General features: G+C 48.0%; 8 protein-coding genes across 8 annotated transcripts; 5 read left to right on the forward strand and 3 right to left on the reverse strand.

The window, feature by feature from the left end:
- Positions 1-194: 194 nt before the first annotated feature.
- Positions 195-1810, reverse strand: N7455_004081 (uncharacterized protein; the record flags this gene model as incomplete). Its single annotated transcript, XM_040959649.2, has 5 exons — positions 195-303; positions 350-677; positions 725-871; positions 921-1059; positions 1105-1810. 5 exons carry the CDS (start codon positions 1808-1810, stop codon positions 247-249), a joined length of 1377 nt encoding a protein of 458 aa, XP_040809941.2. The 3' UTR covers positions 195-246.
- Positions 1811-2015: 205 nt separating this feature from the next.
- On the forward strand, positions 2016-3033 carry N7455_004082 (uncharacterized protein; the record flags this gene model as incomplete). Its single annotated transcript, XM_040959655.2, has 5 exons — positions 2016-2082; positions 2143-2305; positions 2357-2717; positions 2771-2827; positions 2875-3033. The coding sequence occupies 5 exons, from the start codon at positions 2016-2018 to the stop codon at positions 3031-3033; spliced, it is 807 nt and encodes a 268-aa protein (XP_040809972.2).
- Positions 3034-3152: 119 nt separating this feature from the next.
- On the forward strand, positions 3153-5177 carry N7455_004083 (uncharacterized protein; the record flags this gene model as incomplete). Its single annotated transcript, XM_040959591.2, has 5 exons — positions 3153-3253; positions 3305-3479; positions 3530-3893; positions 3940-4250; positions 4305-5177. 5 exons carry the CDS (start codon positions 3153-3155, stop codon positions 5175-5177), a joined length of 1824 nt encoding a protein of 607 aa, XP_040809882.2.
- Positions 5178-6177: 1000 nt separating this feature from the next.
- On the forward strand, positions 6178-7159 carry N7455_004084 (uncharacterized protein; the record flags this gene model as incomplete). The annotated part of the gene is made up of 4 exons (XM_040959613.2): positions 6178-6473; positions 6528-6652; positions 6708-7038; positions 7093-7159. 4 exons carry the CDS (start codon positions 6178-6180, stop codon positions 7157-7159), a joined length of 819 nt encoding a protein of 272 aa, XP_040809936.1.
- A 689-nt stretch (positions 7160-7848) lies between these two features.
- On the forward strand, positions 7849-9262 carry N7455_004085 (alkene reductase; the record flags this gene model as incomplete). The annotated part of the gene is made up of 3 exons (XM_040959619.2): positions 7849-8217; positions 8277-8607; positions 8655-9262. Coding segments are annotated over 3 exons (1308 nt in total), but the record flags the coding sequence as incomplete, so codon positions are not given.
- Positions 9263-9346: 84 nt separating this feature from the next.
- On the reverse strand, positions 9347-11879 carry N7455_004086 (uncharacterized protein; the record flags this gene model as incomplete). Its single annotated transcript, XM_065604677.1, has 2 exons — positions 9347-11670; positions 11720-11879. 2 exons carry the CDS (start codon positions 11877-11879, stop codon positions 9347-9349), a joined length of 2484 nt encoding a protein of 827 aa, XP_065461577.1.
- A 685-nt stretch (positions 11880-12564) lies between these two features.
- N7455_004087 (Major facilitator superfamily domain general substrate transporter) lies at positions 12565-14310 on the reverse strand (the record flags this gene model as incomplete). The annotated part of the gene is made up of 5 exons (XM_065604678.1): positions 12565-12760; positions 12807-13201; positions 13245-13786; positions 13845-14010; positions 14167-14310. The coding sequence occupies 5 exons, from the start codon at positions 14308-14310 to the stop codon at positions 12565-12567; spliced, it is 1443 nt and encodes a 480-aa protein (XP_065461578.1).
- A 507-nt stretch (positions 14311-14817) lies between these two features.
- Positions 14818-15958, forward strand: encD (Fe(2+)/2-oxoglutarate-dependent oxygenase encD; the record flags this gene model as incomplete). Its single annotated transcript, XM_040960137.2, has 3 exons — positions 14818-15043; positions 15088-15566; positions 15620-15958. The coding sequence occupies 3 exons, from the start codon at positions 14818-14820 to the stop codon at positions 15956-15958; spliced, it is 1044 nt and encodes a 347-aa protein (XP_040809391.2).
- Between the last annotated feature and the right edge of the window lie 206 nt (positions 15959-16164).

Genomic DNA, 16164 nt, shown 5'->3' on the forward strand with positions numbered 1-16164 from the left:
CCCAACCGCCGAGTTTATGATTCTGCTTTTAGCTGTCTCTACATCTCCTACATGGTGGCTATCTAAGAAACAGATCCTACATTGCAAAAGCGAGTACTTGGTTACGATGAAAACTAGAATGAGAAACCAGAAGCTGTTAAAGATACAAGTAAAAGTCAAATTAGTACATTATGATCTGTATATTATATATACCGCTGCGTATGCTGTACCGACTTTAAAAGAGCTAGAATAGGTAATCTAAAATATCTATAGTCTTGACTCAACAACACTGGTTCCTATTGATTTGCCCCACCGACGATCGACCTTAGTACAGTTAGTGAAGGCCAGAGGCAGAGAAAGGAATACATACGTCTGCGATGTGGTCATATCCCAGCAATTTAGGTGCCAAACCGGGATCTCGCCAAGCTAATGCTTCTCCCTTGGGCGTGGGAACCATCTGCATCTTGCGATCTCTTTCTTGCTGTTCAACGCCGTCATGGAGGTGATAGAGATATTGTTGGATATTTCCCCGCTCGACAATCATCTTCGTTCGCTGCTTGCGACACTCCTGGAAGATAGCAAGGGCTTGTTGCTTGGCAGTCAGGAACTCGGCTGAGGTCTTGGAGATACTGGGGCTATTTGGGAGTCGAGAGAGGCATTCGCCTAGAACTGCTCCATCCTCGAAGGACATTCCAGCACTGCGACCGTTAACGAATGTAAAAGTCAAAAACAAATGGAATCTTACCCAGAGGCCAAGTACGGCAATGTAGCGTGGACTGCGTCACCCAGCATCACAAACGCCCCGGACGGGTGAGTCCAATCGAAGTCTCCGAATCGGATACAAAGTCGCCATTTCTGGACAGATTCACAAAGCTTCAAGAGTTTGGGGATGCTGTGGCTGTCAGTATGTACTCGCGGTTGAGAGGAAGTATAGAACGTACCGAGGGTCCCAATCTTTGAACAAAGCACACATCTCTTCCACATTTCCTTCGATGGTGGATGCCAAAGATTCCTCTGGGATATCGTCGGGGACAAGTAGTACCATGTTGAACAACTCTCCGCCTCGAAGCACATAATTCACTGCATAATTAGTAATGCACCCATGAGATGAAGAGAAGAACATACCTGCGTGAGCATCCGGACCCAACCAGTAGTTGACCTGGGGATCTGTGACCAATTCCGCAAGATCAGGATCCTTCCGCATTTCCTCCGTTGACAACAACAAGCGGTATGCGAGATCTCCAGTCTTCACCGGAGGGTCGACTCGACCCAGCAATCCCTGCGTCAATTTTCCAAACACTCCATCCGCCCCAATGACAAGATCTCCAATCCATTGCCTCCCATCCGCCGCGGTGGCTGTAGCTGTGGTCCCATCTTCGCTCACGGTCACATCCGCCACACGGGCATTGCAGGTAATATTGACCCCCAGCTCGAGCGCTCTCTTGACCAGACATTGTTGTAAATCTGCACGGTGGAAGTCGCGATACCAAGTTCCCGGGTAGTTTCTCTCCGATGCGTGGAAGTCCAAGGACGAAATATGATTCCCCTTCCATCCAAGGAAGTTGCAAACCCGAGGAACGGTCATGTGTGGCGTCAGAGCCTTTTCAAGACCCCAATGCTGGAGTACACGCGAGCTGTTGGGTAGAATCTGGATACCCGCGCCGACCTCTTTGATTTCCCGTGTTGCTTCGAGGACCTGAACTTGATGTCCAGCGAGCGCGCAACTGATCGCAGATCCAAGACCTGCAAGTCCTGCGCCGACAATGACTATCTCTAGTTGACATGATAGAGAGCGGACTTCTTGCTCTTTGATGGGGATTGGAGGTGCCATTGTGATGGGTGTGTAACGGAACCCAGATGAGGGATATTTCGATTTTTGAATACCGTCCGATATCCTGTGGCACAGGACTACTTATGATAGATAGGCCCATCGGATATGATCCCTCCATGTTTACTTCACTCGACTCCAACTATGGACAAAGATGGGGGTTAGCTTAGTTTGGGTATGCCACTATCGGATAGCTTAAAAGGCACGAATGTCTGAGGGGAAAGGGCTTCACTACGCAGCAAAACGGTATTCAGCTACACTAAGATATGTCGAGAGTGAGTTCTCCCACCTTTCTCCTGAGAATCCGAGCTAACCGAGAAAGTTTTCTTTGAAAGGGCGCACGGCACTGGTGACGGGTGGTGCTCGGGGTTGCGGGCTGGCCTTCGCGCGGGGACTCGCCGAGGCTGGCGCTGATGTAGCCGTCTTTGATTTCGTTGCACCTGAGGAAGGATTTTATGCAATTGAGAAGGACTGCGGTGTCCGAACTGCGTATTACAAGTGGGTGGATTCAATATTATTCATTTGAGGTTCTATCACTAACAACAGCAGGGTCGACGTCTCATCCCAGGAATCATTGGAAGACGGCTTCGCCAGCTTCCAGAAAGATTTTAGCAATGCCCTTGATATTTGCGTTCCATGCGCCGGTATCAATCGCCACCTCCCATTCCTCGAATTTACCTACAAGGATCATCAGGATCTACTATCTATCAACGTACTCGGACTTTACTTCACTGCCCAGCTCGCAGCTAAGCAGATGATTTCCAACGAGACAAAGCATGGCAGCATTATTTTAGTGGCCAGTATGGCGAGCCATATCGCTGTGCGCAGCCAGCTATGTTCCGCCTATTGTGGTACAAAAGGCGCAGTGAGATCGATGTGTCCTGCTATCGCAAAAGAGGTGGCGGAATATGTGAGTTTATCGCAACCCAACTTCAAAGGTTTATCACTAACACAGCGTGACAGGGTATTCGAGTCAATTCCATCTCTCCGGGATTCGTGAAGACAGAGATGACGGCTTCAGTAAGTCCCCACCCAAGCAAAGTACTCCGATATGCGCTAATGGCCAGTTCCCCCATCTCCTCGACGGCTGGAAGTCCGAAGCCATGAACGGTCGAATTGCCGAACCAGAAGATATCATGGGGGCGTGTGTATTCCTCGCAAGCGATGCAAGTTCGTACATGACTGGGTCGGACATTGTTGTGGACGGTGGGGTGACACGATGGTGATAAACACCTGTGAAGAGTGGGGGTTTTCCCCCGCATCGATTTGAACAATTTGAATAAATAGAGAAGATAGAAAAGGATTATGAAATTTATCAAGTCAATAAACAAATTGAATCTCAATAATGTCACCAAGTGCAGACCACGAAGGATACAGACTTGGCCCTGTCGATGCTACCACTACCGTTGTGGTGGTGGGCGCGGGACCCTCGGGGTTGATGCTAGCGTATGTCAAGCTTCGTCTTCTTCAATTGATGAGATACTAACAGCTTTGAAGATGTAATCTCGTTCGCTTTGGAATCGCCGTGGTGATTCTCGATGATCGTCCCGACAAAACATCCACAGGCAAGGCCGATGGAATGCAACCCAAGACCATCGAGACATTCAGACAACTTGGTTTGGCGGATCCATTGCTGAAGAATGGAGCTCGGGTCTACGATATTTCTTTCTGGGTATGTTTCGAATCATTTTCCGGTGTTGGATCTGGCTAACAAAGTACCAGGAATCAACCGCCACCGAGTCCCTCAAACGCACTGGTCGCAAAATCCACTATCCCGAGCACGTTGGTGCTTCCGATCCATACATCCTGCTAGCCCACCAAGGAATGGTTGAAGAGGTCATGATCGATGATATGGAGGCCCGGGGTGTGTTCGTCACACGCAATAGCAGGTTCGTATCTTGCGCGCGTGTGGGTGGAACAAGACAATTAGATATTTTGTATGAGGATGTTACTACAAATACTCCTCGCAAGATCAGGGCGGATTACCTGGTTGGGTGTGATGGAGCTCGATCTAAAGTCAGATCGTTTATTCTAGATGCTGAGCTTGAGGGAGAATTAACAAACGCGGCATGGGGAGTGCTAGATGGTATGTGTTTCCGATCTGCTGGCAGGAACTTTGGCTAATAATGTAGGCGTGATCGATACCGATTTCCCTGATCTATGGAGCAAAGTCGCGTTACGGTCTCATTCGGCAGGTTCGATCTTGTGGATTCCGCGTGAGAAAGGCATGACTCGATTATACGTTGAGTTGAGTTCCACCGACGGGGAGCGGGTAGAAAAATCAAAAGCCACCACTGAATATGTCATGAGCCGTGCCAGAGAGGCAATGCATCCATTTAACCTAGAATGGAAGACAGTGGAGTGGTTCGGAACATATGTTGTGGGTCAACGGGTTGCGAAACGCTTCATGGACTCGGAGGCACAGATATTCATTGCCGGTGATGTATATCGAACTTGATTTCCAACCCATGTCGCGCACAATCTAATCAATATACAGGCCGGTCACTGTCACTCCGCCCTTGCAGCCCAAGGAGCTAATACAAGTATGCACGACAGCTTCAACCTCGCATGGAAGCTCAACCTCCTAATCCGAGGTCTGGCCAAACCATCCTTACTGCAGACCTACGAAGAAGAAAGACAAAAGATCGCATACGACCTCATCAACTTCGACGTGGAGCACTGCAAAGCCTTCGCGGCAGGCGACGCAGAACTAGCCAAGAACTTCGACGATAACATTCGATTCATATCCGGCCTCGGGGCCGAGTATGGTCCAGGAATGTTGACACAAGCTCCAGCCACCACCTCCCGCCTCCAACCCGGAATGCTCCAAATCCCAGCTAAAGTCACCCGCTATATTGATGCTAACCCGGTCGATATTCAGTTGGATATTCCTCTTTTGGGTCAATTCAAAATCTATATTTTCGTGCCGGATGTTTCTCGCTCGCAGGCGTCACTTGACAATATCTGTCAACAATTGCAGTCTATTCTTACTAGTATCAGCGTGACAGCGAATCAGTCATATACGAAGCATCCAAGGGGGCACTCCCCCTCAGATGGATTCCTTCAGGTTCAGCGCTACACTGCTGTCTCCAATGCTTTTACTTTTGCGATGGTCACTCAGTCTGCTCAGTCCGAGTTTGAGATTGTCGATCTACCGGAGATACTGCAGACTAGTCGGTGGACTTTATATGTTGATAATGTTGGAGGGCCAGGTTGCACGGAGAAGTGGTTTGGTGATTTGAACCAGGAGAAGATCGGAATCGCTGTTGTGAGGCCCGATGGATATGTTGGAGCTATTGATACTTGGGATGCCGAACAAGTGGGTGGTATTGGGCAATGGTTGCAGGATTATTTCTCTTTCATGGTGTAATATTTCATTAAATAACTTTGTTGAATGTGTATTTAGAAATTTTAAGACAAATGGAGTTAGTCACACATTGGATACCTGGGTTTCTTTCTTTAAATTTGATCTGTAAAATGACGATAATGATGCTTTCTTTTCAACCCGACCTATCTTTCTGTTTGGGGAGACTTGTTTGTTCTAATAATATGGTTCAAACCAGTGTATTCTTCATATTCATACAATTCTGTAGTAGTATGTAACATAAAGATTTTAGGATACTGTTGAACACGCAGATATATATTTCCAACAATGTCTGTGTTTCTTTGTGTACCCATCATTGACATCGAGACTATAAACATGACAACTCTAAAGAGAGTAATTAGCAATCCGATCTCTTAAACCCCAGATTTATCACGATCAACAAGATCTTCATCCCAAAAGGGAGGTGGAGACATACACCCTATGAGCCCAAGTCAAAATTTGTCGGTCGCACCCCAACAAAAGAACAACAAGAAAGGCCAAATCTACTTAAAATCCACATATCTAGCCAATATTTGACCGGGAATAGATTTTTCAGACTAGGGGGCTACCTCGGAAGAAGTTGAACGCCCAGCAACCCCTATCCAAACGTATGGGTACTCGCTCGCCCAACCAACCTATTGCACCCTTCGCGGATCACCGATAGCATTCGATTTCTGAGTACAGCTCCCTTAATCTCCGCTACATGACCTTTCGATGGCTAGGCAATCCTTGTGTAATCATACAACTCGTAAGTCATTCTTAATTAAAGTCTGTTACAGGGGGTTTCGATCCGTAGTTTCACATTACTATCGCCCCTGCTAACAGGGCCCACTTAGGTGTTAGAACTAGATCAACCCCATATGCTCAAGGACAAGAGCTACGATTTATAAAATTACAAGTTCCCCTGAAGAACTAGACCTAGGATTTGTTTGGTACTCTACCTCATCTTCATACTTTCCTTTCAAGCAACTCACTCCGCTGGTCTCGGAGATTGTATTTTCTCAAGATGGTTTTCTTCAGACAGTCTCTTGCTCTGGCAGCCCTGTCCTTGACCCATGCTGCCTCCGCCCTTCCGGCACTGAACGATCTTTCCTCTCGGGCTCAATCCCCCGCTGATCTTTGCGGAGACTACGCTAACCTTATTCTTCCAAATACGCCATGGATTGTCTACAACATGCTATACAATGCTGCTCAGATTGTCGGCACGCAATGTACAAATTATGACGGGGCCACGACAAGCGAAAATGGCACAGAGGAGGTACTCTGGAGCAGCGTGACCAACATCGATTACGTCGAGAGCACGTAAGGATCCTGACCCTGCGTCGATATCAAGGACTTACTAAGAATATACTGTAGGAACAATGTCCCCAAAGGGTACTCCTTTGTCGGTCTGACCCAGAACCTCGAGACCAAACTGTCCGTTATCGAGTCCATCCCGGCGGCCTACAGCTGGACGCGTACCAACACCACTGATTTTAAAGGTGCGATCCCCCAGTACCCACACCCGTTTTCTATACTGATCATCCATTCGAGCAGGAAACATTTGCTTCGACTTTATGACCAATGATATCAAAGGTGACTCAACGTCGTCCTCCTCGCACGAGCTTATGCTGTGGCTGCAGTACGAGGGCGGTCAACTCCCTATCGGCTGGACCAATGGACCGGCCGGCACGATTGACAACCTCTTCGGGACCTCGTGGACGTTGTACGAAGACGTCAATACTGACACCGGGATAACGGTCAGCACCCTAATGCCCACCAAGCAGTTTGAGGGCTCTTTCTCTGGCAATTTGAAGGACTGGCTGCTCGCTCTGGCCGATCTGGGAATATTTACGGAGTCCACATATGTCAATGTCGGCAATGCTGGGTATGTATTGCCTGTCCTTCTTGTTGCTCTATGTTCACTAATGGATCTTGACAGCACGGAGTTCTTCTACGGAAATGCGGTGATGAACTCGACCCTCGGTTTGCAGATCAACCTGGCATAAAAATCGATCAGTATTGACAATTGGTCCGTTATGGGGGTCTCATGGGTCGTAACATATTTATTGCGAATTGGTTAGAGCTCGCTCGGTGGTGACGCGAAGCGATTCTTAGATCTGTATCATTATCCCTACACTAATTCCATTTCTCGAAAAGTACACGAACAACCCTTAATACAGATGAGCTAGCAATACTCACATCCTAAGCCATAACCGTGACAAGCTCGTAAGCGCCGGGACAGGAAGAAACATGATTGCTTTCTTGAAATCATAAACACATTATATTCCAACAAGCCTCAATATATAAAAACGCCAAAAGAAAATAATATCAACACCAAATTATAGGTATATACTCTTCCAAGCTCTTTCTAAGAACATTAATATAAACGGGCACTGAGTATTTGATCTAAACAATTTAGCCCACAGCTTGAGAAGCTAATCCCAAGGAAGCCGGTTCTAAATCTAGCAATGCTATCAACGATCTAAGTATAAACAACCTAGTAGGTTAATGCTAATCCCTTCTGGGTCAAGTCTGCTGATACTGAGGATCACTGAGCATGCCCTTATAAAAGCGGCGCTAGCTCAAATAGGAAAGCCCCACCCGCCAGGAAATAGCATATGTCCGAGGGTGGGGGGAGCTCGTTTCATAGTGGGGGTTAATCTGCTTCCTTGATTGCCGATCACCAACCTTCAAGCTTCATCCCACTATTCAAGCAAACCAACGATCCCACTTTAAATGGAAAGGTCAAGAATGGAAACAAAAATGGAATACCCCTCCAAGCTATATATACCACCCTAGCCAAAGCCAAAATGGGCGAATCACAAAATCAATATATCTTTGCAAAATGGGCTCAATCGCAATCACCGATCCGTTGTTTGAGTCTGTCCGTCTGGGAGCTCTCACTCTTAAGCACCGCGTCATTTTGGCACCCTTGACGCGGATGAGAGCGGACAAGGAGTCTGAAGGTGTTTACGTTCCCAATGAGCTTAATGTCGAGTACTACTCGCAGCGAGCCTCAGAGGGAGGGTTTATGTTGACCGAGGCTACCCCAATTAGCAGGCATGTATGTGAATTCTCTTCCATTTGAGTGGTTTGATTGATTCATGAAACTAACATCCTCAGGCTGCTGGATACCCAGGTGTCCCTGGTATCTTTACTTCCTCGCAGATCGCTGGCTGGAAGAAGGTTACCGATGCTGTGCATGCTAAGGGTGGTTATATATACTGTCAGTTGTGGCATGTTGGCCGTGCCACTGTTTCCTCCTTCATCGAAGGAAAGGAAGTTCTTGGAGCCAGTGAGATCCCAATCAGCGGAAACGCACTTGATGGATCTGAGTACGCTGCTTCACCACCCCGCGCCATGACTATCGAGGAAATCCAAGACACAGTAAAGGAGTACGCTGGTGCAGCAAAGCGAGCCCGTGAAGCTGGATTCGATGGTATTGAGGTTCACGGTAAGAATCCTTCCGGTCTTATTCATGTGCTATAACTAAAAAACCAGGTGCCAATGGATATCTTCTTGACCAATTCATCCACGACAATGTCAACACCCGCACCGACGAGTACGGTGGCAGCATCGAAAAGCGATCTCGCATCATCCTGGAAGTCCTCAAAGCAGTCAGTGCTGAAATCGGACCTGGTCGCGTCGGCATCCGTCTGTCGCCCTACAATTATTTCCAAGACACACGGGATTCAAACCCCAATGCCAACTGGCTCGCACTGTGCTCGCTGATTGCTTCACTTCCCGAGGAATCACGACCTGCATACGTGCACATGGTCGAGCCTCGCTTCGACGAGGTTATGGACGAAGCGGCCAAGATTGACTCCTTAGCCTCGGATAAGCCATCACTGGATGTGTTCCGGCCGACGCTGAAGAAGTCTGGCATCTCTCTCCTGGCAGCTGGAAGCTTCAATGCTGAAAATGCGGGTTCTAAGCTTGCAGCCGATGGAGCGGATGCTGTCGTGTTTGGTCGTTATTTCATCTCGAACCCTGATCTGCCGCGTCGGTTGAAGGAGGGTTTGCCTTTGACTCCTTATGATCGCACGACATTCTATGGTGCTGATCCAGCTGAGAAGGGTTATACCGATTATCCTTTCTATACCAAATAGATATAGACATAGATAGAGCGCGCTTGTTCGGATCAACATGTCGGATTGGATAAACTACATATTGACTATCAAATAAAAAGACTATCATGACAATCTCATCAAAACTTTCATAGCATCGTGAACAACGGCCCATCGGACTGTCGCTAGTTGTTTAGCCATAGCCGCTGCGAGAGGGCGAGGACAGTATTTCCCAGATAACGCTGCTAGCTCTGGTAAACTGGGACAATTGGTTAGCATGACGATCAATGAAGATAGGTCGGTGTTGACTCGGTTCTCGTCAGAGGTGACATTGGGCCCACGATGGAAAACCCAGCAGGCTAACGTGCAGAGATACAAACACCAGGGGAAGTGGAAGGAATCGGCTTGGTCCCAGTCATGAAGACTCAACACGGCGTCTTGGAGTAAAGATGCCGCTTGTCGCGCAGTTGTACAGGATGGTCCGGATTCCTCCTGAAGCCATCTCGTAATATTCCGCAGCGACCGTGCCTGATCAGCCTCCGTCACTGTACGCCCCAAGATCTGGCACGCGCCGGCAACGATCTGCAAGTCGAGAACCTCGACATTCAACGCCAGATATGCTGCATGGTAAAGGGCATACCCGGAGATCTTGAGCCCCGTGAATTGCCGAGGACTAGCAGTTTGAGCGAGTTTAATAGCAAGGCAATCGGCATCGAAGTCAACTTTCCACAGATCATAGGACCGACCCATGCGCGGTGTCCAAGCTCCGACACGCTCCGGGGTCTCGGACCGTAGGGTTGTTTGATCGCGACGTTTCAGATCTGCAGACACAGACATTAACCCGTGTAGCACGACGATTCGCGCAAAGACATTCAGATCTCGAGGTCTGGCAACAGCCGCCGGTGTAATGTACCCCTTCAAAACAGTGAGGAAGGGGCGATTATCTTCACGGAAGGCGTGCTGTGACCACTCTCGAGCGGAAGAGGCATCCCACACTGCAGGACCACAGGGCAATGAAGATCTAATCTCGAACGCAGACATACACAGCGATTGGGAGAATAGCACTGCATGCTGCGTATCCCACATGAAGCAATGTATGGCTACCCTCTTGCGCTGCTCTTCCTCCATAGCTTGTCGCCAGATTTGATCTAAATCCCCGGACTGATTCACGTTGGACAAGTCGCGTATACCACAGCAGTTGCTACGCCTAATCATTTTGATCAGCACACAGTGGAACAACTGGGCACGCTCTCGCTGTTTTGGTCCAGCTCGCATCTTGCCGAAACAATCTATCAGGAGCATGGTCTGCAAAACCCATAGGTCAGCTTGCGGTGAGAAATCCGGATGGCATAGAAGCTGGCTTCGCAGGACATCGTGGACCTCCACTGCTAATTGATGGGCCTCACGGGAGCCGTATGTCGCGCCCATAAAGAGGATCGATGCGAGGAAGACTGGCGGCGCGGTGCTTGGATCAAATGTATGTTGGTGGATCAGAGGGTAGGTCGTGTTGAACCGATCGAAGAACATATCGCAGTATGACTGGAGCGCAGGGAGTGTCAGAAGCGGCGAGTCAAGGACCATGGGGTGTCCATCGATACTTGTCGGATGTGCGTGTGCCACCATTGCTAGAATCCCCTTGCGCGCTTCTTCGGATATTATCGGTAGATTTGTTCGAGGGTTCGGGTCAAGTGTTGCCGCACCGGACATCCAGTCCAGGTCAGGGAGACTCGGTACTGCAGGTGAGTTGGGTTCTCCAAATACTTCGGCTCTGTCCATGATTGACGCCATGAGCAAGGCCGATGGACCATCGTATTTCTCCATTACTTCTGTCGGATTCGAATCGAATTGTTCCAAAATGGGGGCTGTGTCGAATCCGAGCGGGAGATTGAATTGGTGGAAAGCATCATCGAGCGAGGAAACATCAAACAGCCAATTGTAGTTGGAAGTTGCTGCAAATGGGAGGTTGAAGTCGGTTGCTGCTGAGGTTAGCATATGAATTATGAGCGACCACTTGGGGATATCCATACCAGTGTCCATTCCAAAATAATCCCCTATCCCATCCAACTCTACTCCAAAAGATCCATCCGCTGCATCGAACTGTCCAGGCATCGGCTCAACATATTGCTCAAAAGGCCCAGCTGGCACCAAAGAAGCCAGGAAAGGATCCGTATCATCCATAGAGATTGAAGTTGGGTCAGTGCCCGAGCCAGGTGGTGACAAGGGGACACCATCGTGGAAATACTCTTCCTCTCGCAATTCTGGTTCCTGGCTGGAACTATTTGCGGAGATAGGGGATCGAGTTGCAGCCGCAGTCCTCAGTTGTCGCTGCGAAGGACGAACAATAATAGAACCATCCTCGGCCCTTCGGGTCCTCTTTCTGGTCTTCAAAGTACCCTGCCCAGGCCCTCCAGCTTCAAGATCCCGTTTCTCGTGTCGCTCCATATGTCGTGCTGAACACGCATCAGCACCAGGTTAACAACTAACGCTAGCTTCTCTTACCTAACAGATCTGAGCGTTGAAAATGAACAGAGCAACGCTCGCAGGTATACCCATTACGCGCCTGCTCGTGGTTGAGCGCATGGCGACGCAGGTGCTCTGCGCGCGTGAAGCTCTTAGTGCAACCTGGGTGTTGACAGGGGTGCTTTTCCTGATTTTTCATGGTTAAGTTGCTAATGTGCGAAACGAGATCTGCCCGCCTACTTCAATGTTTTTTTGCCAATAATTTCCTCGGGGTAAACCCCGATGTCTACTGATAAGAATGCGGGGACGGCATCGCGCTAATGGCTGATTGGTATTATTTTTATGAGATATGCAAAGCTGTTATCGAGAGTATTTAGCGCCAATGAATGTGTCGGCCACTTAGAGCTCTTGGATTTGCCACTAGGGCCGGGACATCGCGGAGGTTGGGACTATTCTCCAAATGTCCCAGGGGACATCGTAAGGTGGTATAGTATGAAGCTCATGGCATCAACAGTTAAACTAGTCAGTCAACGGTAATTGGGCGCGTCTACAATCTCTGTTCTTGACGATGCAGGACTTTGTGATTTGATTTATCTGTTTGGTGATTTTTTTAGGGTGTTGGAAGGAGAAAAGTAATGATTAGTTATAGAGGTACAGCCAGAAATGAGAACCATAGTACAAGTTCAAGGTGTAAAGATGTCGGGCTTCTCACTCTAATATGTACAACATACGGACGCGTTAAAAGGCATAAATCACACAGAGAACTGCGATATATAACCCGAGATGGACGAACTCCGGCAGGTTGATTGTATAACAAAATTATATCGAAACATGGATTTCTCTCAGCTAGGGATAGTTTGCAACGTTATAGTGATCCAAAGATATCAAGGGAAGTATCTCCACTCTGGACTCTTTTCGCCCTCCTTGAACTGACTCGTATCAGTCTGATTCTCTCTCAGTCTTAGTCCCTGTTTGTTGTCTCGGCGATGATTCTCCATACGCATCCAGCCTCCCAATCCGAGAACAAGGACAATGCAGACAGCATTGCAACAACAAGTTGCGATGAGAGTTGGCAGATACCTACTCAGTTAGCTATGGCTATTAATAGGCGGGCGGAGCTTCTCACTTTGGTGCATATTGAGTCCGGAATGTACCGGCGCTCAACACTCCAGCGAAATTGCCTAGTCCCACAAAGAAGCCCGTATTGGCAGCTCGTGAGTTCTCGTGTACGTTGTTATTGTTGTGCCATGCGTGGACGAGACACGATGGAATATAGGACCCTGCTGCCATTAAGAAACAAGCAAAGTATGCTACTCCCTTGTTACTCTGAACGTCAGTCGCGATTAATATAATCATTCCGACCAATGATACTACCAAAGAAAAGACAATATGGAGGGTTCTTTCACGGAAATAGTCGGATGACTTGGCCACGCATAGCAGAAATACTGCCCCGACGAGATTAGGTGCCACCGTCCAGAGATTAGTCTTAATGACAGAGTATCCCAATCGTTGAACAATCTGCTATTGTTAGCCAACCCAAGACAATATGGGGTTCGATACTCACCAACGGGAAGAAATTCATTGCAGTTGCATAGGCAACAGGGTAAGTGAACGTAATCAGACACCATACTGGGAATTTCCAGTCGCTCCACGACTCAAAGGCAGACTTGAGATCAAATGGGGTATCCACCTCCGATGAAGTATCCCGAAGTAGACGTGCCGTCGCTGCTGCCCTCTCTCTGTCACTCAGAAACCAGGCTTTCTGTGCCCCATCTGGTAGTAGGAAAAATGCCAGAACTCCGGTGAGTAGTGTCATGGATCCTTCAATAATAAATAGCCACTGCCACCCTTTGACTGCCGGGTCATTTATCTGGAATGCTCCAAAGGAGATAAGCCCACTAAAGGCAGACGCCAGAACTGCAAACGACTGCATGATAGCCAGCCGGAATCCCATTTCTCCTCGTGTATAGAACAAGGTGAGGTAAAATGTAGCTCCGGCAAAGAAACCAGCTTCAAAAACACCTAATATAATGCGAATTGCAAGTAGAGAGCCAAAATCCTTAGCGGCACATTGGCAGAGTGCTAGAACTGCCCACACAATAGACACTTTCATATACCTGTCAGCAAATCCCATGACTATCGTGAAAGGGCTGAAGAATCTCACTGATAGATAACATAATCCTTCCTGAAAATCTCTTTATCAAAAGATTCCACGGAAGATCGAACAGCCCGAAGGGGATATAGAAGAGGAGAATTAATAGAGAATAGTCATTCCCCTTCAGATTCAAGTCCTTTTCAAGGCCATCTGTCTTTGCATTTGCCAAATTACTCTAGGATGATAGTTAGCACGGTTTGAAAGGATAATGCCTTCGTCTAAGCACCTACCCGGTCCATGCAGTCAAAAAAGTACATCTGTGCGATCGAACAAGCCTCCAGGTTAGCAAGTATATTTTATATATCCTGGTCTATCTTGTTCGAGAACTCACCAAGCATAGTGTTGGAAGCACAATGAAATCAATCTTCCTAACATAGGACCTCTCGGCGTCGGGGTCTGTATATGTAGTGCTTTCGCCGACGTTTAATTCAGCGTCGGGCATCTTAGCCATTGCAGTGAACTTTAATTCAGACATCATGATTGATTTTTGAACTGCTCATTTCCAAATATATAGCGCGGAGGTCAATTGACCGGGTTCTTATACTGAGCAACATCTCCTCGTATAGCGTTCCAACCCCTTGACGTTCACGTTCACAGACGTAGTACAACAGTGCGACAAGCCATGTCCAAGTATGACCAATCCCATGTCTCTATATTTTCCAGATAGGATATAAATTGTACTTTGGTTCTTTGTTATCCCCATGTCTTCCCCGCACGCCTGCGGGCCCTTATCGCAGCTTAATCAACCGTTGACCCCCATCCTTGGTGCATCCTTGTCCCTACCCCCATCCTTCATGACAAATGCTAGAGCTCCAGCTCGAGCTGGATTAGGCGTATTAGTTGGAGTTGAGATGTCGGACTTCTCTGCGAAGGTCAACAGACTTGGGGTGATTCTTTTTGAATTCCAAGGAAATATATTGAACGCAACGCGATCTGTACAAGCAAGCAAGCACAAGCACAGCTCATCGGTATATTCACCAAAATGTCACTACCAGCAGCTCCGCCCATCTTGGATTTTTCTCCATTCTACGGAAAGGATAGCGATGCGAAAACCAAGTTGATCGAAGAGGTTCGGAAATGTTGCCAGTATAACGGCTTTTTCCAGATCACCGGCCACCGCGTCCCGCTGGACTTGCAGCGCCGCATCATGGATTGCTCTAAGCGGTTCTTTGATCTCCCCTTGGAAGAGAAATTGAAAGTTGACAAGAGTAAGATCCTTGCCTACTCATCGTGAATTCTGCTAACCGAACAGACCTCACTACATTCAACAGAGGCTACGAACTCCTCCGATCGCAAATGTTAGAAGTGGGCACCGGCCCTGAGCTGAAGGAAGGCCTGTACGTCGGCGAGGAAATCCCCGAAGACCACCCTTACTATTTGGAGAAGAAGTTGAACAGTGGTCCCAACCAATGGCCACCTACCGTTCCCAACAAGGAGGAGTTCCAGGAAACAACTATGGAATATTACCACGCTACATTCGATCTTGCAAAGGATGTTTTGGGAGTCCTGGCTCAAACATTGGGAGTTGAATCAACCTTCTTCGATCCTCTCACAGACGGAGCTGTCGCAACAATGCGATACCTACACTATCCGGCGCAGCCGCAGGATACCGACGAGAAATTGAACCGGGGAATTGGAGCGCATACGGACTTTGGATGCATTACTCTCCTTCTGCAGGACGAGGTCGATGGACTGCAAGTACTGGATGCGCCATCGGGACAATGGTTGGATGTGAGTTACAATCAAAGTATGTTCCTAAGCTTGACTCTGACTGCGATCGATAGGTCAAACCCGTTCCCGGAGCCTACGTGGTGAATTTGGGTAACCTATTCATGCGCATGGCGAACGACAAATATAAATCGAACACCCACCGTGTGATCAACAAATCTGGCAAAGAAAGATACTCGATTCCGTTCTTCTTCAGTGGAAACCCGGACTATATCTGCGAGTGCTTGCCTAACTGTCGTGAAGAGGGTCAAGCTGCCAAATACGGTCCTATTACTGTGCAGGATATGGTTACGGCGTCTTACAAGGAGAGCTACGGCCGCGCTGAGGCATTTAAGAAGGATTTGGAGGTGAAGAAGGCAGATGTTATTCCGGTTGTTGCTGCGGTCGGTGCTTAGTGTTACTCATATTGGAATTCATTGAGATCCTTCTACGTATTTGATGTCCCGTGCCGAAGAAGATTGAAGAACAGAACGAACACAGAGTATGGTCAATTCAGTATTTGCGTAGTCTACATCACGCAGGACGAAAAACAACGGAATAATGATGTCTTATTTTTTTGCTTAATAGGTCGACAAGTGCCAAGTGCAGTAACGCCACAAAG

This window comes from Penicillium solitum (assembly GCF_028829755.1).
Source record: "Penicillium solitum strain IBT 25940 chromosome Unknown utg000003l_segment0_segment0, whole genome shotgun sequence".
NCBI lineage: Eukaryota > Fungi > Ascomycota > Eurotiomycetes > Eurotiales > Aspergillaceae > Penicillium > Penicillium solitum.